This window comes from Lissotriton vulgaris, chromosome 8 (genome assembly GCF_964263255.1).
Source record: "Lissotriton vulgaris chromosome 8, aLisVul1.2, whole genome shotgun sequence".
NCBI lineage: Eukaryota > Metazoa > Chordata > Amphibia > Caudata > Salamandridae > Lissotriton > Lissotriton vulgaris.
The window spans coordinates 642,611,180-642,638,280 of record NC_141696.1 but is presented as its reverse complement, the minus strand read 5'-3'; the positions used below and the strand labels follow the sequence as shown (position 1 = coordinate 642,638,280).

Sequence of the window (27,101 nt, the reverse complement as noted above, 5' to 3'; positions counted from 1 at the left end):
TGGTAATTACAATTGCAAAACCGAATATGCTGTATATGTCCTGACGTACACCTGTGGGCTGCGGTATGTGGGTAGCACGAAGCTACAGGTGCACGTCAGGATTTTGCAGCATATTAGGGCCATTCTGCACAGCGACGCAACATACCCTGTTGCCAGACATTTTAAGAAAGTGCATGCCAATAACATCAATTGCCTTTCCTACTATGTAAATGACGCTGTGAGCAGAAAGAGGAGAGGAGGCAATAGAGAACGCCAACTCCGGAAACTGGAGACCAAATACATTTTGGTCCTAGATTGCAAATGGCCCAACGGGTTGAATACGACGGAAGACATGCGCAGCTTTCTGTAGAACAAGCAGGGCTGGCATCATCTTGACACGTTGGTTCAACAATTAGGTTTTGTAAACATTAACATTACTAAATCCGTCCTTGTAAATAATACTGTATATAAATTCTGTACATACATTGCATTTTTCCTCAGGAAAAATTTCTCAAAATGTATTAGCTGATATTGAATAATATTTTATACATTCAAATGTTTTTAGGATTCCAAGAGACTGTTTAATCAGTATAATCAATGAACTAAGCCAGTTCTTTTTGTGTACAGATGACGGGACCTAGCATATACATTTGATGAATTTGAGAAATTCACACCATTTGCACTTGCACTTTACAAATTTAACGGGATGCACTCTTAGCACTTTCTAGTTACCTCTCCAATTCTATAGACTACATAGTGTGCGAAAACTAAAAGAACTGTTTTAACTATACTTACATCTTATCGTGCATTCAACAACACAGGGGTTGATTATAAACGGATTTAACCGGTTATATATTCCCCCTTATTCAATGACTAAGAATACGGCAAAAATAAAAGGATTCATCCTTTATAGAGAAGTAGTTTTAAATGATACGAACTGTATTTATTATTTTAAATAAGTTCAGTGACACGCGTGCAATTATTAGGTCATGGCAATGCATATATGCAAATATGACTATGTTATCTGATTGTCGTGTGTCAATAGAAATATGCCTTTCGGAAAAATGTTGGTAATGCAGATGACAACAATACAGCAGGATGTTTTCTATGTCATTGCACATGTGATCTATGACGTAAACAGGGGGAGGGGCACTCTTGCACTTTCAATATAGAAGATGGTGAAATCAAACTGTTACACATGATCAAGGGCTTACGGGCTTGAAACGCGTTGTGTTGGGTCACTTAAAATAAAAATCACTGCCCATTTGAATACCTCGGAGGTCTGTGTCTCTTTCCTCGCCTGACTGCCGCTGCGAGACTTCAGGAAGTGGTTTGAGTGTTTCCAGATATATATATATATATATATTCACTGAAAAAACCATAGGTTATAGACCATATATAGTTAGGGATTCGCATTTACAAAACCTTATTTTACTCGCATAAAACCATTGAAATTCGCATATATAGTTAGTTGCAATAACTATATATCGCGCACCCGCAATCCACTGCTGATGATGTCACATATTACATCATTCATGACATGCTCAGTGACATCACTGATGACATCACTGATGACATCTCAAATGACATCACCGATGACATCACTGATGACATCTCAAATGACATCACTGATGACATCAATGATGACATCTTAAATGACATCACTGATGACATCACTGATGACATCTCATTTGACATTACTGATCACATCACTGATGACATCATTCATGTGATAATACGATGAACCTCTTCAGACTCTAATATAACCTTAGATACACTCAGTGTAAACAGACACTCACAGACTGTCACTCATCCATGGAGTTACTCACCTACCTAGTCAGTCATGCAAAGAATCAATAACACCTCCATTTCCTCAACTATACAGTTATACACACCTTACTTATTCAAACATATACTAACACATATTTACTCCCTTATACAATCCCTGATACAAGTTCACAATGATCCATACAGCCACTCACACATTCACTGGCTCTTATTTACAGTTATTTATATATGTCAACTCTCACATGTACTGTGTTTTACATATGTACTTACTTTGACATGTAGCACTGAGATATCCATTCACTCACCAATACACTCATGCACACAGTCAACCGCCCATACAGCTGTTTCCACATGCACTTTTGAAACCATACATCTAGTGAATCAACTGCTCACACATCTATGCACAGAGTCATACACCTCCCAGCCACCCCCACACACACTCAGTCTCCCATACAAATACTTGGGCAACCAATCAATAACCCATATAGTTACTCATATAGCTACTGATCAACACATGCAGCAGTTTACAGAACAACAGACATAATGATGCACAAATTAAGACAGTTTAGCCACTAACCCATGCACTCAGTGAGACACATTTAATCACTCACTCATACAGTCAGTCATGCACCTACTAAATCCTTCATCCAGACACATATACATCCACTCATTCTTCAATATGTAAGACATATTTTAACTTTACAGAAACATACAGTCACTGGATGTTGTCATCAGTGATGTCATCAGTGATGTCACTGAGCATGTCATGAATGATGTAATATGTGACATCATCAGCAGTGGATTGCGGGTGCGCGATATATAGTTAGCGCAACTAACTATATATGCGAATTTCAATGGTTTTATGCGAGTAAAATAAGGTTTTGTAAATGCTAATCCCTAACTATATATGGTCTATAACCTATGGTTTTTTCAGTGAATTTTCAAGGTTTTGTAAATGCTAATCCCTAACTATATATGGTCTATAACCTATGGTTTTTTCAGTGAATTTTCAAGGTTTTGTAAATGCTATTTCCTAACTATATATGGTCTATAACCTATGGTTTTTTCAGTGAATATATATATATATATATATATATATATATATATATATATATATATATATATATATATATATATATATATATATATATATATATATATATATATATATTACCTACTGGCATCACGCCAGTAGGTATATATAGTTAGGATTTTTTGTCTATGGGACTTTTGAAAATTCTATGTCTAATAACTTTGGCGTTTGTGGACGGAATCGGCTGAAATTTTCAGGAAAATGGCACATTTTGTTTCTGAGCAGCTCCTGAAAATTTGGGGGGGTTTCGTCAAGGGGAGGGCCGAGAAAAAAGGGGGGTCCCAAAACGCGTTTTTCCCATGTTAATTTCCATAGGGCCTTTGTTCTCACTTTTAGCTCGAACGGCTGAATGGATTTGCACGAAACTTGGCAAAATTGTAGGGACTGTTAGCCCGATGTGCCTTTGCTAGGTCTCAATATATGTGCTCCAGTGGATTTTGAGAAATTAACGTTCAAAACAAGATATATATCTGTAACAGCGCTCCGGGCTGCGCTCCGGTCCGCTTACTTTTCGCGAAACGGAACTTTGCGATGCGAAGCTGATTGGCTCCCCGGTGTCTGTCAACATTCTAAACAGTCCGGAGCGGCCGCCATCTTATCTCTCGGTAGGATCGAGAGAGAAGAAGAGGTGAAAAACGAAGGGGGAATTTAATGAAAGGGGGCAAGGTATACCCCTCTTGACCCCCTAGGAATGTTGTTGGGGTTATTAAAGGGTCCCGTGGGGAAAATAAAAAAAAATATATTTTTCACGGTAGAAGCGCTTCCCGGGCCGCCAACTGGGCCGCAAACTGGTAGCGAAACGGGAATTCGCCATTTTGTGCTTCGTTTTAATTAAATTACTAGGTATAAGGGGGTGCGGGAGACGTATCCTAATCCCTTATGTTTTCTGAGGGTGGCTGAGGAGGCTCATATATGTTGATACATGTCTTCCAGCGGCTGTGCGTGAGCTTTTTTTTTTTTTTGCTGCGTGACGTCTGTTAACGTTCGATTCGATGGAAATCAGGAAGTGTTGACCGCCAATTTGTCAGTGCGATAAAATATTTTGTTATAAATGAATCCTTATTGATAAACATTGTCTGCGCCATCTTGCCTTTTTTCCAATGCCACAATTTTGTCGTGCACGGCAGCCATTTTAGATGCCAGGCCGGTCCCAGGCTATCACCTCGACCTGCGGATGTAGTTTATGGCCCCAGCTGTAGAGAATCCAGACATGCCAACCCTCCCGATTCAGGCGTGAGACTACTGATTTCAGTGCTAGTCTCCTGCCTCCCGATTTCTGCAAGCAAAAACCCGGGGGCATATTACCAACAACTAGCGATAATTTTTGTCTCTAACTTGTTTAGAGACAAAAATTATCGCCGCACATCGGCGATTTTTATCGCAGATAAACCTTGCTATTAGCAAGATTTATCGCAAATGCGATAAAAAACGGCCGCAATGCATGAATATCGCTGAAAAGTCAGCGATATTCATGCATTATCGAGCAAATGCTCTTAGCCATGTTATCCACCTCCCATTGGATAACATGGCTAAGAACTGCTCAGGGCAGGCGTTAGCTTTTGGAGATATTCGCGCTTAGCGCGAATATCTCCAAAAGTTGGTAATAGGAGATAGCGATGTTAGGGACTGTTTCCAGTCGCTAACATCTTGGCATGCCCACTTTGCATGTCATTAGTGATAAATATCACTGACATGCAAAGCGGGGCCCAAGATGGTCGCTATCTCCTTTTAGCTGTCACTAACTGGTGTTAGCGACAGCTTGGTAATAGGGAGATAATTTTATCTCCGCTTTCTTGGCTTTTAAAGCCAAAAAAGCGGAGATAAACCCCCTTGATAATATGCCCCACGATTCCTCGGGGGTTTCAGCTGACAAGGCTTGGTATTGTGTTACGTGGTATTTCTTCCAGGAAACGTCAGATGGTCGATGCAGGGGTTCTAGAAGGGGTGATAAACCATTTAAGCCTCATGAACAAGCGCATGGTCTTTTAAAGATCTGTGAAGTACTCGGGGCGGCGGTGTGTGTGTGTCCTCTTTCAGGAGCGGGCGGGGGGGGGGGGCACTGCCAGCAACTTGCCAGGCCAGGCAGTGTTGAACACTTGCATCACCCTTTCTCTGCCTGCTATTGCGCTCCATGCTTCGGAAAGGTAAGAAAAAGAACGTGCATTTGAGTTTGAAATGTCCGATCCTGTAGCAGTACACTTGCAAAGCCCACACATGACAATAACCCGATTCAAGGCCCCATTCACCCGATTTTTTAAAAATATATAGCACTCCAACAAAGTAGGATTATAAAACTTTATTAACTTTTAAATATAACGAACGGAACAAAAACTGTAAAAACATTTAAACATTTTTGACAAAAAAAGCAACAATGGTCAGAAGCTGTCTTTTGTGCGAATAGTCCCAAGGCAGCACAACGTGCTGAGTTCTGGACGGCACCCAGGTGATGTCACCTGGGTGCCGCACTGGTTTTTGGGATCCTACAATGCAGCTCAGAAAAACAGCGTGGGACGTCCCGGGTGGTGCGGGGGGAGGCCTCGTCAGTAGCGGTCTGTTGTGCGAATAGTCCCAAGGCAGCAGAACGCGCTGAGATGTGGATGGCACCCAGGTGATGTCCAGTAAACTGCCGCACTGGTTTTGGTATCCTACAATGCTGCTCCGAAAATTGGCGTGGGGCGGCCCGGGGGGGGCGTGGGGGAGGCGGCGTGAACGGGCCTCCCCAGGTGGCGGCCATCCAGCTGAGTTGCGCCCGCTCTTGCGGCTACAGCGTCTCGCTCACCATGTAGTTGAGTTGCTCCCACTCTTGCAGTGCAGCGATAGGCGGCTGCCACAGGACTCTTAAAATGGCGGCCGGCTCTTCGGTTTTGGGCCTGGTCCACTAAAATGGCCCTGGGACACCTTGGAACTCGGACGCTTGCCTGCTAGGGCTTGGGCTCTATTCTCGAAAGCGTCCCCTCAGCCGTGAAGATTCTACAAAAGTCTTGGGGGCTCCCGACTCCTGCAGGCTTCCGGTGGGGAGCGGCTGCCATGATTGCTCGCGGAATGACCACGACGGAGCCACGAGATGGTGGTGCTCTCAGGCTGACGCCAGCTTTAGTCTGAAACATCTAGAAACAAGGTGGGGCTTTCATCGTTTGGGAAAAAAAAAAATTTAATCCAATGAAAAGTGATATTTTTAGGTCATATGATCAAGCCTTCCATCATTAGGAAACCAAAAGTAAAATGAACCAATGAAAAGTTTTATAAAGAAGTCACATGACCTGTTATGCTTACGTTACGCGCTGCTATAAAAAGCGTAGAAAATCCGTTGGCACGTGAGGCGGCATCAGTAGCGGATCAATGTGCGAATAGGCCGAAGGCGGCACAACGCGCCGAGATCCGGATGGCACCGAGGTGGTGTCCAGCAAGTTGCACTGGTGTGGCCATCCTACAATGCTGCGCCGAAAGTCGGCGTGGGGTGCCTGGGGGGGGGGAGGTGGCGCAAACTGGCCTCTCTCGCCTCCTCAGGTGGAGGCACCTGATGTGCAGTGCGGCGCCCCTTATCTTTTCACTCGCCGACCAGCAGAGTTGCGCCCGCACTTGCTGCTACAGTAGGCCGAAGGCAGCACAACGCGCCAAGATCCGGATGGCACCGAGGTGGTGTCCAGCAAATTGCCGCACTGGTGTGGCCATCCTACAATGCTGCGCCGAAATTCGGCGTGGGGCGCCCCGTTGGCCTGTGAGGTCGCGTCAGTCAGTGGGGGCTGTTTGAGAAAGCAATGTGATGCTGTGCGTCGCCCCCAAGATGGAGGCTCCTCGGCTGCAGTGGGGCGCCGCTTGGTGTTTCACTCGCTATCCAGCTGAGTTGCATCCACACTTGCGGCTACAGTAGGCCGAAGGAAGCACAACGCGCCGAGATCTGGATGGCACCGAGGTGGTGTCTAGCAAGTTGCCGCACTGGTGTGGCCATCCTATAATGCTGCGCCGAAAGTTCCATGGTCCGGCGGAACTTTTTCCTTTTCCTTTCTGCATCTTGTCCCACAATCCGTTTAACCTTTAGACACGACCAGGTCCCTGAATGTGTGCAGGGGGACGCTATTGATTGAATCAAAATGGCGGCTTCACACAAAGCTGACTCAAGCGTTGCTGGTGATGCTATACAGACAAAAAATGGTTTTCAGTTTATACATTCTTCAGGATTTTTCCATCCAAGTCTGCTTGAGAGTTTGTAGAACAATGGCTTTAGATCTTGCCCTCCCCTCTTTTGACTGTTGGTCTTGTTGCCTATGTCTTCTGTTGTCATTTAACTGAACCTTTTTTGACTGCCGAAAGGGGTTCTGGTCCGACCGCTGGTTGGTGGAGATATTTTGACTAAATCCTGGACCTGCCCGGCCTCGCCCAAAATGGCACCGGTATAAATGGGACTCGTACCTCCTTGTTGTGTACTGGTTGCACAACCTTGATATCACGAGATACGTATGCAGTTTTGAAGCACATGGCGGGCGGGAATGAGAATTGATTGAATATTTCGACATCCCTATTGATATTAAGTTCTGATGTGTTATTGATTACTGTACTTTTGAAACTTCGAATTAACGTCACCCATGGTACTTTCCCGCAAATGTATATCTAGATAATTTTATTGTAAGTGGCCCTGTCGTATTTTAATTACAAAATGTACGTCCACCGATTCCGCAACTGTTAGACACCTTAGTTCTTGCAACCTAATGGCCCGCTCGTTGCGTTCCTCTACAGTGTAAATGTCTCCTCATCATATACGATTCCAGTTTGCTCCGTGGCCGGCCCACGTGGTTATAGGCCTGTATTTGTATACTGACATTTTCACAATAAAGGCTTTTAAAACGAAACATAGTAGTAGTATTTACATTGGTAAAGTTTTTAATTTTAGTCACTGTTTTCGAATCAGTAAAAGGCAAGTGAAATAAAGCAGTCCAATTACATGACGGATAAAAGGTATAATACGCAGGAACGCAGTAAAGATAAATGGTCAAGGGTTGTTGTGTTTTTTACTCCTGCAACATAAAGTGATCGATAAGAATCTGATATTCGGGCGTATCGGCGACTAAGACAGCAGGCCGAGCATCTTTTGCTCAACGGCTCCGTCATGGGACGAAGAAACGCCCTTTTGCTAGAAAAAGGAATATATTTTACTTGCAGGACAGTTGTAAATTTTCCGGGAAAATACATTAGCCTGGAACATTATAACATATATGTTTAAGAAAAAATAATGTTCGAAAGCAATAAAAAGCGTAATTTTTAGTTCATATGACCAAGCCTTTCATCATTAGTATAACAAAAGTAAAATGAACCAATGAAAAGTTTTATTAACAAGTCACATGACCTGTTATGCTTACGTTACGCGCTGCGCGCCGCGCCCCGGGTCCCGTCCGGGAAGCTGCGCTTTGCGTACTGGAGTACTTCCGGGTACGCTAACGCGGCGTGTCATATAACGCATTACGCGACAACGTAGGTCCAGAATATAGTCAAAATGTCTCCACCAACCACCGGTCGGAACACAACCCCTTTCAGCAGTCTAAAAAGTTCTGTTAAATGACAACAGAAGGGACAGGCAACAAGAACCATCAGTCAAAGAGGGGAGGGCAAGTTCTTCCCTACCGGGTCACGTTGGGGCGCTACCGGAACTGATCGAATTGGTAGTCTACAGTGTTTCTGGATGTTTCAGACTGAAGCTGGCGTCAGCATGAGAGCACCACCATCTCGTATCTCAGTCGTGGCCATTCCACGAGCAATCATGGCAGCCGCTCCCCACCAGAAGCCTGCGGGAGTCGGGGGCCCCCAAGACTTTTGTAGAATCTTCAAGGCTCAGTGGACGCTTTCGAGAATGGGGCCCAAGCCCTAGCAGACAAGCGTCCGAGTTCCAAGGTGTCCCATGGCCATTTTAGTGGACCACGCCCAAATCTGAAGAGGCGGCCGCCATTTTGAGAGTCCTGTGGCAGCCGCCTATAGCTGCATCGCAAGAGCGGGAGCAACTCAACTACATGGTGAGTGAGACGCTGTAGTCGCAAGAGCAGGCGGTAAACAGCTGAATGGCAGAAGAGGCACAGTGTAGGAAAAGCGGGCGGAATGGCAACTGAAACGGTAAAGGGGCACCCCACTACAGAGTGTCTTCAGGTCAAACGGATTGTGGGATAAGGTCCAGAATGGAAGAGTCATCAAAAGGCAAAAAGTTCCCCGGGAGCCGGCCGCCTATGTCGGGGGTGATCTTAGGCCATGCCAGGGCAACACGACTTGGGGAGGGGGCAGAAGTCAAGCGCACCCTCCCAGTCCGCGCCACCACACCGTATGTTGAAAATCTGAAGCCATCGTTCTACAAACTCTCAACCAGCCTTGGATGAAAAATCTTGAAGAATGTACAAACTGAAAACCAGTTTTTGTTTGCATAGCATCATCAGCAACGCTTGCTATCAGAATGCATGAGTTTCATGCTCGATCGATTGAGCTAGCCGGATCAGGCAACAAAAAGTATAAAATAGTTATGTAAATAGTTATTTAATAAAATGTTTTACCCTGTTACTTTGCTGGTGTGTTGTATATATTTATAATATTTGCATAGAGTTTATCGTTATTTTGGGCGGGGTGGGTGGCGGAGCCGAGCTGTCTTGCAGCCATCATGGTGTGGAGCTCAGTTCATCTCACTAGTTTCGTATTTCTCATGAAGGGCTGTTCCTAATGTTTCTATTTTAGCGAGGTCAAAAAGAGATCCCATTAGTGGTCTACTGATTTTGCTCGATTATTTTTTTTTTTAACACGATTTTTCACTATCTGCAAAGACTAAACAGAGTATTGCGGCTTTGTGCTTGTTAGTAAATAGAGAATGAACCAAAGAGAATAAATTCTAAAATAGTAAATGCTTGGATAACAATCAATCAAATGGAGAGACAAGCAGGCACGACGGATTACAACGGGGGCAAAGGCCTGCGTTAACTACCCTTCACTATCTGCAAAGAGAGAGTACTTCTAAGAGAAAAGAGGGGGGGGGCAGCGTTTAAAGCACATCAGCGTGCATAAACACGAAAATATTTTTACCTATCACGTACTTGACATTTGACAGCTTTTGATATTTGTTATTAAAAAACCATTGAAATTCAATGAAAAAACCATAGGTTTTAGCCCATATATAGTTAGGGATTAGCATTTACAAAACCTTATTTTACTTGCATAAAACCATTGAAATTCGCATATATAGTTAGATGCGCTAACTATATATCGCGCACCCGCAATCCACTGCTGATGATGTCACATATTACATCATTCATGACATGCTCAGTGACATCACTGATGACATCACTGATGACATCACTGAAGACATCCCAAATGACATCACCGATGACATCTCATTTGACATTACTGAGCACATCACTAATGACATAATTCATGTGATAATACGATTAACCTTTTCAGACTCTAATATAACCTTAGATACACTCAGTGTAAACAAAAACTCACAGACTCACTCATCCATGGAGTTACTCACACACCTAGTCAGTCATGCAAAGAATCAATCACACCTCCATTTCCTCAACTATACAGTTATACACATCTTACTTATTCAAACATATACTAACACATATTTACTCCCTTATACAATCCCTGATACAAGTTCACAATGATCCATACAGCCACTCACACATTCACTGGCTCTTATGCACAGTTATTTATATATGTCAACTCTCACATGTACTGTGTTTTACATATGTACTTACTTTGACATGTAGCACTGAGATATCCATTCACTCACCAATACACTCATGCACACAGTCAACCGCCCATGCAGCTGTTTCCACATGCACTCTTGAACTCATACATCTAGTGAATCAACTGCTCACACATCTATGCACAGAGTCACACACCTCCCAGCCACCCCCACACACACTCAGTCTCCCATACAAATACTTGGGCAACCAATCAATAACCCATATAGTTACTCATATAGCTACTGATCAACACATGCAGCAGTTTACAGAACAACAGACATAATGATGCACAAATTAAGACAGTTTAGTCACTAACCCATTGTTAAATTCAGTAAAATAAAGATGAAGGGTCCTGAGCAGGATATAACACCCATGTACTCAGTGAGACACATTTAATCACTCACTTATACAGTCAGTCATGCACCTACTAAATCCTTCATCCAGACACTTATACATCCACTCATTCTTCAATATGTAATACATATTTTAACTTTACAGAAACATACAGTCACTGGATGTTGTCATCAGTGATGTCATCAGTGATGTCACTGAGCATGTCATGAATGATGTAATATGTGACATCATCAGCAGTGGATTGCGGGTGCGCGATATATAGTTAGCGCATCTAACTATATATGCGAATTTCAATGGTTTTATGCGAGTAAAATAAGGTTTTGTAAATGCTAATCCCTAACTATATATTGGCTAAAACCTATGGTTTTTTCATTGAATATATATATATATATATATATATATATATATATATATATATATATATATATATATATATATATATATATATATATATATATATATATATATATATTACCTACTGGCGGTCGCCAGTAGGTAGTTATAGTTAGGACCTAGTTTCCATAGGAAATCCTCAACATTCTATTTGGAATAACTTTGGCCCTGGTGGATGAGTCTTTGCGAATTTCTCAAAGAAGATGGCTAGGTCCGCTGCGCTCCTTCCCTGAAAGTTTGGGGGGGATTGGTCAAGTGGGGGCTGAGATATAAGGGGGGTCCCAAAAAGTGTTTTCTCCATGTTATTTTCCATAGGACTTTTAGACTCGGCTACAGGTCGAACGGCTGAATGGATTTATAAGAAATTTGCCAAAACTGTAGAGTCTTGTTCGCAGATTACGCTTTTTTTGGAATGGTGTAAATCCGTTCAGTAGTTGTTGAGAAAATTAAAGTTAAAGTCAATTATATATCTATAGGCGCGCACACGTGCGCGCACCCAAGCGGCTGCGCGTGAGCGGAATTTTTTTGGGCTGCGTGACGTCTGTTAACGTTCGATTCAAAGGAAATCAGGAAGTTTTGTCCGCCATTTTGTCACTGCGAGTAAATATATTGTTCATTTCAAAGCGTTGAAACATGGAAAGGGGAGACGTTAGAGATTGTTTTGCTGCGTAGCTTTTCTCGGGGTGTGCAGTAATGCCCTTAAACGCGAAAAGATATAATTTTTTCCCGAAAAAAAATACGGGGTGCGCGCACCCGGTCGCGCACACCTATTTACAAGAGTGTGAAAATGGAGATAAATCAGAAGTTTGAGTGCTTAGATATAAGGTGGCTCTGAAAAGAGCCCTTGTGTTAATTGAGTGTTTTCTGCATTTATAAGTAAGTACTGATGCAGAGCCTGATGTTGCAGAGGAAGATTCTGTTTCCCTCATTCGTGAAATGAACACCGTCTCTCCTATAGACGTCTTGCATGTGGTATCCCAAGTTGTTGTGGTAAATAGAACCCATGCTATAATCTCTGAGGAACGCAGAAACAGATTTATTTACATGTCTCCTTGCTTTCTCAAACTGTGCACAATGTTGATTGGACCAATTCCATTTCTGTCTTTGGCATATATTGGAATATACCAAGGCAGATCGAGGAAAAAGTGTCATCAATTGTCGAAAGGTGTCTTTTAGAAGCATTTCCAGACCTACCCCAGAGATTGTGCCTAGATCGTTCCCACCACAGTGCACAATTATAAGGTCTGGTTCTGGGAGATGCATAAAAGTTTTCACCAATGGAATCAATTGGTGACATTTCAATCCTCTTTTGGAAATCCATGTTATGTGTACATTTGGTAAGCTGAGGTTGCAAATTCGTCTGCTTACTGCATATTTTTCACTCCAGTGAATATAACTGTGTCCTATTAGCCAGACCTTCATTTTCAAGGGATTTGTAGTCGTCCTCCGATCGGTTCTGGAAGTGGAATGGTAGTTAGAAGTTGAAATTCTAAATAAAGAAAAAGGAAGAGGCTGGGTGTGGTTTAAAAAATAAAAATGATTGGTTGATTGTAACAAGTGGAGATTGAACAGGTTAATGTTTATGTTAAACGAAAAGTACTATTGGGTGTGAAAAAACAAGATATGTAACAGAGCTGTGTATTGGCAGGTGTTTCTGGAGGGAAAATAGTGTTCTTAGTTTGTTGTAGAACGTTAAGACATGAACTTTTGACCTGTGCGTTCAGCAAGGTGTAGAATGAGGTGTAACCATGGAAACAGCCGGAGATGGCAGTTGGTGATGGGTTCACTCTTTGGTGCCTCTGCATCTGAGTCTGTTCTCTGATGGCAGGCGGACAACTGTTTGTTATTGTGGAGATGAAAGGGTGATAAGGAGAGAAATACGACATAGTGTCTGGCCTGTAGAAGCGTGGGAGCAGTGATTAACTCTGAGTGAAGCGGAACTGTGTCGGTGCTTAGTAACAGTAAAAAAAAATTTTAACAGTGGTATAACTGTCTTTACGGTGCGCGACCTACTAAGAAAGAGTTCACGGGCCGTAATTGGCTTGCAGGTTCTAGTATCAGTAAGTGAGGTCGAGAAAAGAAAACATTCATGACTTTATTTATGAAGGCCTTGCGCCACCGGTGCGTTACTTTTTCCCATTTTAAAAAAGTGAGGCACTGGCGGCGGAAGGTCTTCATAAATAAGGTCCTCAGTGACTACAGTTAAGGTTATGTGGAACCCATGAATAGTTTTTCAATATGAAATCATTTCAGTTGAGATTATGGATTAAAAGAAAAACCGTGAATATTTGAAATGTTTATTTAGAAATGTACTGTTTTAAAGGCAAATCATTATGTAATATGAGTACAGAAATTGCAAAAACACAGTAATTGGTATTGTCAGTAGTACATGGAATACAAACGCTATAGTTGAAGAAAAATGAATATAGTTGGAAAAAAACATTGTACAGACTTATAAGGAAGTATATTATATTTTAATAAATGGAAGAAGGTCTCTGGCCTTTCAGTTTAGGAACGGTATATGAAAATGCAAGTGGTTATACATCATTACTTTATGAATCAGCTGTCAAACAACACGAAATCATAATGTCCACTGTTAGTAAAGCAAATAGGTCTGTTCTTCAAAAGAAAATATGGAAAAGAACGTGAAGAATATAGAAAACCAAAAGGAAATGAGGACGTCAATGGCTTGTTTGAGAGTTATTGAAGCATTGTTTAGGCAAAATAGGTAGCTTCTGCTTGTAACAGGAAATCAGTTTTATCATTTGAAAGTATGTCAGCTATCCAATGGAAAAGAGTAAAGCAGTACTCATGATCTGTTAAAATCGGAGCCTCTTTTATTATCAGAGGGCAGCTCGGTGGGTTTTCGATGTAGCTCGCTGTTAGGAAAGAGTTAACCGTCCATTGTGTAGGCAAAGTATGCAGCAAGTGCCTCTAACATGAAATCATTGTTATCATCTGAAAACATGTCAGCCATCCAATTGAGAAGATGAAAGGAGCATTCATGATCTGTCATTATTGGGGCGTCTTTTACCATCATAGGGCAGCTCGGTGGGTTTTCGATGTAGCTCTCTGTTAGGAAATCTTGCGCCGCTGCGAATATATTCCAATGACCCAGAACTCCTTGTATCGCTGCAAAGGCCATAAACCCTCCGTTGTAACAAAGCTGTTCATGATCAAGTAACGGATTCATGAGGTGATTGTAATTCGGTTCAGGAGGTACCAAATTGCAGAGACATAAATCCAGGGCCCACGTGAAATCACAGCTCAGGCAATGAAATACAGGCTGCACACAGGTGAAATACGAATATCGAAATGATAATCGATATGAATTATTCAAAGTTGAGAGTGGTAAGGTGCCGTAGTACAGAAGCATTCTCTGTCGAAATAGTTCTAAGTAGTCCGGTTCGTTTGCGAAGGCAGGAGGGACATCCATTTTGAATTTCCCAAGATGGTACAGGAAACGGCGCAGCACTGCCGGTTGTATAGCAACTCCACAGAATTAGGTCGCCGGCTATGCAGTGGAGAGGAGCAGAATGACTTGATACATTTTCTAGGAGTCTAGTCACTTATATATTGCTTAGTGGTTATCAAAAAAGTAGCTTTTTTTGAACTGGAGGATGCGTTAAAAAATAAGGGAGTGATTTGAGGGAGTTGTAAAGCAAGGTCAATTTTTTTTTACATCAATGCTGTTTTCTGTGAATGTTAGCTTAGTGAAAGATATGTGTGTGAGCAGATGCAACGTTCAGTTTTAAATGTGACAATGGCGGTCTTGTTCATGTCTTCCGATTCAAGGTCGGTATTCGCTGCCAAATACAAAGATTAAGAAACGCATGCGTGGGGTACATAGTGTGCATTCTTAAAGGAAAGCAAATGAAGGGTTATTTTTACCGCGTTAGCATTGTCGTTTAAAAAGTTATAGTGATTTCTATTATATGTGAAGAAAGTGTCACTGATGAAGACTGAAAATAAATCCTTATAAATGATAGGGACTGGTGTATTTTAGAAAAGGTGTGTAACATTACATGAATTGTGGAAAAAAAATAATGTAATTGAAAGTGTATGGTTTGAAAATGAAAAGTAGAGGTTTATAGTTCATGTTTTGAAAGCAGTTCTAGAGGGTCAGATGAAAGTGTATGGTTTGAAAATGAAAAGTAGAGGTTTATAGTTCACGTTTTGAAAGCAGTTCTAGAGGGTCAGATGCATGATAGATTTATAAAAAATAGAACGTGTTTTTAAATAGTATTTTGGAAAAAATATGTGCCTTTATGTACTATTTACATTATCTGCCTGTTGCGTATTCTTTGAGTTTTAGTAATCCTGTGTCTTATAAGTTTTCTAGGGGCGGTTTGAGGTTCATGGTGGGTTTGGGCAGGGAGGGTAGGTTGGGGGTTTTTAATAGGGGGTTCGGGTGGGGTGGAGTGCGGAGATTAGTGAAAAGTGAGGGGGGCGGGGAGTTACGGTGTTTGGTAATGGAGCAGAGTCAGAGGACGCCACATTTGTGTTATGGGGTACCACGGAAATGTGTATTTATTCTCAGAGGTTTATTATATTAAGGATATATATCAACATGGTGGCTCTTGTCGTTTTGTGGTTCTGTGTATGTTTATAATGCTGGCCCTGTAGTTTTTGTTTATGGACCTTATTACGACACACAGGGGAGCTACGTTGCACAGTTGGAGATCAGAGACTTAGGAAATAAAACTTTATAATTGTAAGGGCTCTAAGCGATAGAAATCGCCCGTTCTCGGTGTAAAAAATATCACCGCTATTGGTGGTATTTTCTACGGTGTTAGTACTCGAAGGAGAATAGTAACATATATGTGAAATAAAATTATGTAATAGGCTCAGCATTTCACATTATCGCGTGAAAACAAAAGTTGCTTTTACATAGCAATAAGTCTCTTATAATTAAGGGACGGAGTGTATATAGTGCTATTTAGTACTCTGCTATGTGATTGATGTCGAATATTTCATAAGAGGAGGCTTTAAAAGTTTTTCGATAAACTGGTTTTCTAGGGAAGTGGGTGGAGTGTTTCGTGTAAATTGCAGAATAGAAACTAGTAAGAACCAATTGGAAGTGTTGTTTTAAAGTCACATGACTGCACATGCGTGTCTCGACGCCTGTACGCGATAGGTGGGTGCGCGCACCCGGTCGCGCACTATAAGAAAGCGGCGAAAAAACATCTCATAATATGTTCTTGGAGCACGTTTTGGTAGAAAGAGTTAGTTCTGAAAAGAACTTTTTTTTTTTTTTTTTTTTTTGGAATCAAGTGTTATGATGCTTTGATTTCTTAAAGTTGCTACAACATTTTTCAGTATGTTATACTATGCAAATAAAGTGAAGAAATTTAACTTTTCTTGGAGCATTTATGACTCTCAATTTTGTGTTTAATTAGAGTAAAGCTTTGCTCTCCGTATACAAGAAGTTCTCCACAGTTGTTGCATTTTATGTGCACGTTCGCCAGACATGGTTTCAAGTCCATTTCAGCACTCGATGGAGATACAGGTCGTCCACCGGAAGATGTGCTGATTACTTCTGATGGTAATAGCGTAGCCTCCATTTTTCTTGTGAAAGGTGGTCGCTCATCTCCTTCAGATTCGGAAGATGAATGAGGAACGGTAGCCATTGCAGTGAAGTCTTCGGTAAGATGTTCGACATTGTTTTCTCTTGAGAGTAGAAAAGAAAGTGATGGAAGTGGGTGGAGTGCTGCGTGTAAATTCCAGAATAGAAACTACCAAGAACCAATTAGAAGTGTTGTTTTGAAGTCACATGACTTCACATGCAAGTGTCAGGTCCTGTACGCAATAGAAGGGTGCGCGCACCCGGTCTCGCACTAAAATAAAGCGGCGAAAAAACATCTTATAATATGCTCTTGGAGCATGTTTTGGTGGAAACCGTTAGTTCTGAAAATAACTTTTTTTTTTTTTTTTTTTGGAAACAAGTGTTATGATGCTTTTGATTTCTTAAAGTTGCTACGACTTTTTTCAGTATGTCATACTATCCAAATAAAGTGAAGAAATTTAACTTTTCTTGGAGCATTTATGACTCTCAATTGTGTGTTTAATTAGAGTAAAGCTTTGCTCTCCGTATACAAGAAGTTCTCCACAGTTCGTGCATTTCATGTGCACGTTCGCAAGATATGGTCTGAAGTCCATTTCAGCACTCGATGGAGATACAGGTCGTCCTCCGGAAGATGTGCTGATTACTTCTGATGGTAATAGCGTGGCCTCCATTTTTCTTGTCAAAGGTGGTCGCTCATTTCCTTCAGATTCGGAAGATAAATGCGGAACGGTAGCCATTGTAGCGAAGTCTTCGGGAAGATGTTCGACGTTGTTCTCTCTTGAGAGTAGAAAAGAAAGTGATGGAAGTGGGTGGATTGCTGCGTGTAAATTCCAGAATAGAAACTACCAAGAACCAATTAGAAGGGTTGTTTTGAAGTCACATGACTTCACATGCAAGTGTCAGGTCCTGTACGCGATAGGAGGGTGCGCGCACCCGGTCGCGCACTACAATGAAGCGGCGAAAAAACATGTCATAAGATGCTCTTGGAGCATGTTTTGGGAGAAATAGTTAGTTCTGAAAAGAACTTTTTTTTTTTTTTTTTTTTTGGAAACAAGTGTTATGATGCTTTCGATTTCTTAAAGTTTGTACTACATTTTTCAGTATGTAATACTATGAAAATGAAGTGAAGAAATTTATTTTTTCTTGGGGCATTTATGACTTTCAATTTTGAGTTTAATAAGAACAAGGCTCTGCTCTCCATACAAAAGAATTTCTGCACACTGGTTGCATTTCATGTGTACCTTCGCAAGATATGGTCTCAAGTCCATCTCAGCACTCGATGGAGATACAGGTCCTCCACCAGAAGATGTGCTGGCCACCTCTGATGGTAATAGCGTGGCCAGGGCTCTTGTCGATGCTTTTGCATAATGCTCAGGGTGCCTTTGTTTAACATGCCGCTGCATGGTATGTATAGAAAAGGAATATTTTTTATTTGGATTTCCCCTTGAGAGCTCCGAATTGCATATCGTGCAGGTTACTTTTTGCGCATTCACTTTCTTTTGATCTTCAGGATAAGTAAAAAATTGCCAAATGAAAGATTCCTTTTTTCTTCTTAACAGTGGTCGCTCATTTCCTTCTGATTCGGAAGATGAATGCAGAACGGCAGCCATTTCAGCAAACTTTTCCGGAAGATGCTCGACGTTGTTGTCTCTTGAGAGTAGAAAAGATTGTGAGGAAAGTGGGTGGAGTGCTTCGTGTAAATTTCAGAACAGAAACTACTAAGAACAAATTGGAAGTCTTGTTTTCAAGTCACATGACTTTACATGCGCTTCTCAGGACGTGTAGGCGGTGACACTATCTAGTTACGAACGTGATTACATACTTAGGAACTAGCATTCAAAAAAACTATGAAATTCACTGAAAAAACCATAGGTTTTACACACGTTATAGTTAGGAAGTAGCATTTGAAAAACCTATGAAATTCACTGAAAAAACCATAGGTTTGACACCAGTTATAGTTAGCTGGAAATTTTACTGACATAAAACCAATGAAATTCCACGTTACAGTCAGTTGGACTCACTATAACTTGCGCGTGTAATGCACTGCTGATGACATCACATATTACATTACTTATGACATGGTCAGTGACGTCACTAATGAGATCACTGATGATACCATCCTTGTGACAGAGAGACTAACCTATTTGCACTCTAAAGTAACCCTTAAAACACATTTTGAAAAAAAAAACTAACATATAAAAAAAGTGGACATACCTATACCAGTTACAACAACCAATTCAGTAATTCCAACATTTATATACACATCCAATAATTCAATAACAGTTCTATATAGTCACTCGTATATATACTCACTGATTATATATAGTGATACAGCTATACATCCTGTTATATACCGACAGACATCCAAAAGTAAATCACACATATTCACACTTACAAATAAAGTAATAAACATCCATTTATTTACATAGACAGATATACAAACAGTAGCACCTTACTTCTAAGTAAACTTACACTTACTTACTCTTTAAAACAATCACTTATAGAAACACATACTTATTTAAAGAGGAACTCTTTCAATCTCTCACTGTCACATATACTCACTTATATATATCAATACTTACATAAACTAGATTAAAACATATATCGTTACTGATAAACACACTAGTGAGGCAGGCATTCACTCACTAACACACACATATACACACTCAGCCATCCATACAGTCCTCCACATCCATTAAGACACTTATTTAAACATTTATTTTTACATCGACCTCTACATATACATATATAAAACATATCTATTTTTTAAAAAGACAGATATTCACTAGATGGTGTTATCAGTGATCTCATGAGTGATGTAATATGTGATGTCATCAGCAGTGCATTACACGCGCAAGTTATAGTGAGTCCAACTAACTATAACGTGGAATTTCATTGGTTTTATGTCAGTAAAATTTCCAGCTAACTATAACTGGTGTCAAACCTATGGTTTTTTCAGTGAATTTCATAGGTTTTTCAAATGCTACTTCCTAACTATAACGTGTGTAAAACCTATGGTTTTTTCAGTGAATATATATATATATATATATATATATATATATATATATATATATATATATATATATATATATATATATATATATATATATATATATATATATATATATATATATATATATATATATATATGTACATATGCCACAGGAGTTCCTGCTGTGAGAAGAACTGGAGAGACACAGCGGGGATTCCAGGTGAGTAACTTTATTTCAATATAGCAATGGCATGACGCGTTTTGACTTAATGTCTTCCTCAGATGCCTGCCGCAACCTCGCTTGATTGCCAGAATACCTTTAAGTACCTCCCCTCGTTTTTGTCATGAATGACGTGTCCAGGTGGGCCGGGTCAGAGGCAATACATCACTGCAGTTAATTCAGCCAACTACAGTGCCCAGAATGCTCCTCTCACAGGCAACTCTGAAATGTCTCGTAAACGGCTTCCTTTATCCCTCATGGGTGCCTGGAAACAGAATTGAAATGGGGTATCAGCATTCTTCCAAAACGTTGTGGCCGAAATCAAGTTCATCACCCCGGCCCCCAAAGACGCCTCAACCGTTAAAGTCCCCATGCAGCCATGCCTTGAATTGCAGATGCAATGTCCCGAAACTCCTCCATGCAGTCACGGACTGCAAATCACAGCGGCACTGTTTCTGGAAGGGGATACGGTGGGATGGTGCACTCCAAATACCTTTGGATGAAAAGAAAATTGCCGAAGCTGCCCCTGCGACTCCATCCACTTGACGAGGTGGGTCTCTTCCTAGCGCGCCCAGGACACAGCGTGCAATTTATGCCACAAGAGTTCCTGCTGTGAGAAGAACTGGAGAGACACAGCGGGGATTCCAGGTGAGTAACTTTATTTCAATATAGCAATGGCCTGACGCGTTTCGACTTAATGTCTTCCTCAGATGCCTGCCGCCACTTCGCTTGATTGACAGAATACCTTTAAGTACCTCCCCTTGTTTTTGTCATGAATGACGTGTCCAGGTGGGCCGGGTCAGAGGCAATACATCACTGCAGTTAATTCAGCCAACTACAGTGCCCAGAATGCTCCTCTCACAGGCAACTCTGAAATGTCTCATACACGGCTCCCTTTATCCCTCATGGGTGCCTGGAAACAGAATTGAAACGGCGTATCAGCATTCTGGCAAAAGGTAGTGGCCGAAATCAAGTTCATCACCCCGGCCCCCAACGAAGCCTCAACCGTTAAAGTCCCCATGCAGCCATGCCTGGAATTGCGGATGCAATGTCCCAAAACTCCTCCGTGCAGTCACAGACTGCAAATCACAGCGACACTGTTTCTGGAAGGGGATACGGTGTGACGTTGCACTCCAAATACCTTTGGACGAAAAGAAAATTGCCGAAGCTGCCCCTGCGACTCCATCTACTTGACGAGGCGGGTCTCTTCCTAGCGCGCCCAGGACACAGCGCGCAATTTATGCCACAAGAGTTCCTGCTGTGAGAAGAACTGGAGAGACACAGCGGGGATTCCAGGTGAGTAACTTTATTTCAATATAGCAATGGCATGACGCGTTTTGACTTAATGTCTTCCTCAGATGCCTGCCGCCACCTCGCTTGATTGCCAGAATTCCTTTAAGTACCTCCCCTCGTTTTTGTCATGAATGACGTGTCCAGGTGGGCCGGGTCAGAGGCAATACATCACTGCAGTTAATTCAGCCAACTACAGTGCCCAGAATGCTCCTCTCACAGGCAACTCTGAAATGTCTCGTACACGGCTCCCCTTATCCCTCATGGGTGCCTGGAAACAGAATTGAAACGGGGTATCAGCATTCTGGCAAAACGTAGTGGCCGAAATCAAGTTCATCACCCCGTCCCACAAAGACGCCTCAACCGTTAAAGTCCCCATGCAGCCATGCATGGAATTTGACATCGAGTATGATCATATGACTTTTGAAATTGATAATCAGGAAAATGAAATACATGATGAAATATTTTAGAAGCTTTATTAATTTATGAGATATTACAAGAAAACATTTATTATTATATAATAATAATGGTTTGAAACAATCTTCTTGCAGAATTGTAATCATTCAGCTAGTACTGAAGTACTCATTATTGAAAGTGTGCCTTAGGGCATGGACTGCTTCTAACCCCTATAGACTATGTATGCACTCTTCCATGCACCGTCAAACTTGTCTTTACACTACCAGCAACCACTATTACACTTCTGTTTTAATATTGTAGTGAGCCACAAAGCACAATGAATCACATTTATTTTTTGTTACCACCTCAAACACTGATATTACAGTAAATAATTTTTTAGAATAGTTGCAATGTATCCAAAAATGTTTTATGAAAGCAGTTGAAAGAATGATATTATAGTAAACAAGTTTAAAAAATAGTTTCAAGGAATCGCAAAATATTTTATGTGAGCACCATAAACCTTGATATTACAGTAATGAAGTGGTGCAAATAGTTGCAGTGTAGCTTAAAATATTGAACGTGAGGAGCAAAAAACACTGTAACAACAAACAACAGTAAAGAAGTTGTGAAAATAGTTTCAATATATCACAAAAACTAATTTCACTTCACTGAGAACATGTTTCTTTTCTATTGGCAGATCTTATATCTTACAGATGGAAAATGTCACTTACACAGTAAGCATTTCTTTTTGGCATGTAGTGTTGTGGATTTAGATGCTTTTCATAGTCCTGCCATGTCGTGTTGTGTTTGGCCGAGGTAGTAGCTATAACAAACAGGCTCAATAAAGGGCCTTGACTTTGAATCAGAATATGAAATTGAAGAGTAATTGATAACCCCAGCCAAGAATGGCAGCAAGTAAGTGTGTGTATGTGTGGATGATGTGTTCATTGAATGGAAGATGAGTAAGGTTAAAAGTAAGAAATGCTGCAGGCGCGCAAAGTTACCACTGCCTTATCAGGGAAGTAGATCTTTGGATACCCAGCTCATTATACAGACTGGAAAAAGGATGGATGCCAGTGTGGAAATTACCCACTGCTATTTACGAGAAGTAGTTACCAAGTAGGCTGAATAAAGGGCCTGTACTTTGAATATGTATTACAACAATAATTGATAACCCCAGCCAAGAAAGGCAGCAAGTGTGCAAATATCCTACTGCCTTTGGCCGGGATAGCAGCTACAACAAAAAGGCCTTGATAAAGGGCCTTGACTTTAAATCAGAATATGAAATTTAAGAATAATTGATAAAGCCAGCCAAGAAAGGCAGTAAGTGTGCAAATTTCTTACTGCCTTCGGCCGGGGGAGTTACAACAAAAAAGATTTGAATAAAATGGGAGGGATCTTTCAACAGTTGGAATTGAAAGTGTTATAAACCAATACACTACAATACATATACTTTCTGGCTCTTTTTCAGCTAAATATTCAATTTCTTGTACAGATTTAAGAACTCGATTTCATGTTGCAGCAAGACCTACACTCACCCAAATGATTCTTCTAGATTTGAAGTAAAGACTTTCAGATGATAAGCGATCTGAACATTCATATGCTCCAATTTCTCGATGAGATAACATCTTTAAACTGTAACTATATAATTTCTTAGTTAGACTCTTCTAGTGGGAAATCTCTTCTCACATCTCCTTTAATTCTGTCTTTTCTGATTTTGTTATGTAGGAAATTACATATCGAGCAACAGCAATGGAATTGTGTGCAACATATTGAATGTCCATGTTAGCATTTCACATGGACAAAATGACTGGGTTGTAGTCATTTATGTATTTTGACTCTTCATTTCTTTTTAAGTTGTAGGTATTTTTTGGAGACTTTCTTGTGATACTATGTTGCAAAGATGACATAAAACTTTTCACTCTTTTTTTCGATATTACAGGACGTGGAAATCCAAAATGACATTAAGTGTAGAACTTGTCCTTAGATTTGTACTTTCGACAACAGTATTTCCCACAACGATGGCTTTGGAATCATAAGACTTGTTATCCAAAGTCCTTATCTTGTGTACTTTTGGGTATATCACATGTAGCATATTCTTCAATAAAAGACAGCACAGTATCATCTGGCTCAGTTTCAAATTTAAGAGCATCTTTGATCCATATAAGGATATGAATGTGAGGAACACCTCTCGCTTGATACTCCTTTCTCCAAAAGAAATCTAAAACCTTTCCAAGAGGAGGATATTTTTTATCGGTGATAAAAGACATCATAGCTTCAAATCTATGGTTGAAATACCTGCGTACATTAACTGGATCCAAAGAGCACAATTCTCCAGGTGTCTTGTATTCAATATTTACTATATTTGGATTTGCCTCTCGAAGAAATTCTAGTAAATCATCCCAAGCGTACTCAGCACAGCTTAGAGTAAGGAACCATGTAGGAGTTCCTAAGTTCCTTAGCATACATTTAGGTTCTCCTTGATGACGGTACCAGTACTCATTAGTACCACGCTGACATGCCATGAGATTAATCAGCTGACATTCCAAAACATTATCTTTCTAGTGTACTTTATCCATAAATTCCTTTGCCAAAACATTTTGCAGATGTACACCTGTTTTCAATATATAGTGACTGCGTAAGAAAGTCCAGACAAGTCACTCTCAAACTTCCATTTACTTCCATATACAGCTATACATACACCACTACACTTACTTCTACATAAAACTACACATACTTACTCTCTTAAACAATCACTTATAGAAATACATACTTATTTATATAGCAACTCTTCCAATCTTTCACTCTCATATATGCTCACTTATATACATCAATGCTCACATATACTAGTTTAAAACATATGTACTCACTCATAAAGACACTATTGAAACAGCCATTCACTCACTTTCACACACATACACACACTCATCCACATATACAGTCCTGCACACATGCGTTCTCCAAAACACATACAAACAGTGAGTCACTTATTCATGCATCTATGCACTTAGTAATATCACACAGCGAACCATACAGACAGTCATACTGATACTCAAAGAACAAAATAATAACCCATATACACACTCATGTAGATATTCACCAACCCATGCAGCCAGTTATACACAAGTGAGACAGTGATAGAGATATTTAAATATTTAAACATTATTCGCTAATACATGTATTCACTAAGATACACTTAATGAGTCAGTTATACAATCAATTTTACAAAAAAACAACCATTTAGACACTTATTTACCCAGTTATTCTTCCATCAACCTTTAGATATAAATAAATAAAAAATATGTATTTTTTCAGAAAGACACACATTCACTGGATGATGTTATCAGTGATGTCATTTGGGATGTCATGAGTGATGTCATGAGCGATGTCACTAACCATGTCATGAGTGATGTTATATGTGACGTAATCAGCAGTGCATTGCTGGCGCGCGAGTTATAGTTAGCTGAACTAACTATAACCGGGGAATTTCAATGGTTTTGTATGAGTGAAACGTCCAGCTAACTTTAACATGTGTGAAACCTATGGTTTTTTCAGTGAATTTCTAAGGTTCTTTAAATGCTAATTCCTAACTATAACGTGGCTAAAACCTATGGTTTTTTCCAGTGAATTTGCAAGGTTTTTAAATGCTAATCCCTAACTATAACTTGCCTAAAACCTATTTTTTTTTCAATGAATATATATATATATATATATATATATATATATATATATGCACTGGAAAACTAAACACCCACTTCCCTTACAAAGAAATGGAAAGTTTGCATCTCTGCAGCCTTTCTTATTTTTCACCTTTTTCATCTTCCACTCAATCAACACATCATCCACACATACACACAACTACTTCCTGCATTCCTTAGCTGTGATTATTAACTATTCTTCTATTTCATATTCCTATTCAAAGTGCAGGCCTTTATCGAGCATTTTCATTGTAACAAGTACCTCAGCCGAAGACACTGTAAATTTGCACACTTGCTCCCTTTCTTGGCTGGGGTTATCAATTATTCTTCAATTTCATATTCTGATTCAAACTCAAGGCCCTTTATCGAGCCTTTTTTTGTAACTACTGTTGCAGGAATTCTGCTCCTACACAGAACTGTGCATAAGGACCTCAATGAATTACGGTGTACCAAAACCCTCCTTAGTACCCAAACCCCCTACCAGAATAGCAATTAGTGACTCATTGGTTCTTCGTCCCATAGCAAAAACACCTATGACTAGTCAACCCAGAACATGTGACTTAGATTACCTCCAGTAAGGTGGATAAAAAGAGCACTCTTTCGTTACAGTCTTACAGCAGTCCAAAACAAGGAGTAAATAAAGACACGTGCAAGTTTGAAATGTTTATTTCTAACGCCGTAATCTCATGCGCAGTACCTTAGCTAATACAACCAAACATATTATCAGAAACAAGGTTGTCAGCATTGTTACTATTCCATAAAATACAAAGGGAGAAAGCATCTTATATTGCTAACGGGAAACAGGTTTAAAATATACCTATATTTCACCCTCCTCACCTACCAGGTTAGTTTATAACTACAGAAGGTCTCATAGGATTACATGGACGGCCCCATACCTCTGGTACTCAGCAGTAGTGGATCACATTGAGTTCTGCACAAACTGTCAGGATACGAATGTTCTCAAACTGTGTGTAATTATACCTCCACAATACATTATTAAACGCGCCAGTATCAGACATGGCAACACCTGCATATGTGTTTTAGGTCGAACGTGCGAGGATCATTCCGAATAACAGACACAGTATCCAAGATAACGTTGATGTTCCATGCTCTCACTATACACACTAAACTAGCGAGGCAGTCTAGAAATGTAGCATAACAAATTATTCTCATGTGAAACAAAATACTCAGCCTTCTCTAAACAATATCACAAGTGCGTGTTGTGTGCAAAGCAGAGCAGGAAAGCAAAAATGGCGTTTACCCTTATAATAAACCCATGCTAACTTAACACGGTGTGATTGCAAGGCTCAGCCCATGACACCCTCCCTCGATCGAAGCACGTGATATAAACGTGGGCGAATTAAGAACGCAGAGTGCAAACCCGAAAAGCAGAGTGAAGTTCAAATTTGCATAAAAAAATATTCTCTGTTTGATAGAAACAGTAACTAAATAATAAAGAATAGGTAGAAAAATCAAAGAGTCTTAACCACATCGCTGCTGTGCATTTTCCCCTCCTGTGCTGATTTATGGAGAACTCCATTGTTCATGACGAGCTCAGCTCGTCATCAGCACAGCTCCACTGTGCCTCATGACGAGCTGAGCTCGTCATGAGCATGG

The 27,101-nt window shown here is 40.5% G+C and overlaps 1 protein-coding gene across 4 annotated transcripts in view; it reads left to right on the top strand.

The window, feature by feature from the left end:
- Positions 1-27,101, top strand: part of TASL (TLR adaptor interacting with endolysosomal SLC15A4) — an 863,480-nt gene that overhangs the window by 778,555 nt on the left and 57,824 nt on the right. For 2 of the 4 annotated variants that reach the window (XM_086934520.1, XM_086934518.1), the window contains exon 2: positions 22,484-22,520. The exons of the other annotated variants lie outside the window; for them this stretch is intronic. Coding sequence is in view for 1 of the 2 variants with exons in the window: in XM_086934518.1 (XP_086790644.1) it covers positions 22,484-22,520 (37 nt within the window). In the remaining variant the exon portion in view is untranslated. The remainder of the gene's footprint in view (positions 1-22,483; positions 22,521-27,101) is intronic. 4 annotated transcript variants of the gene reach the window in all.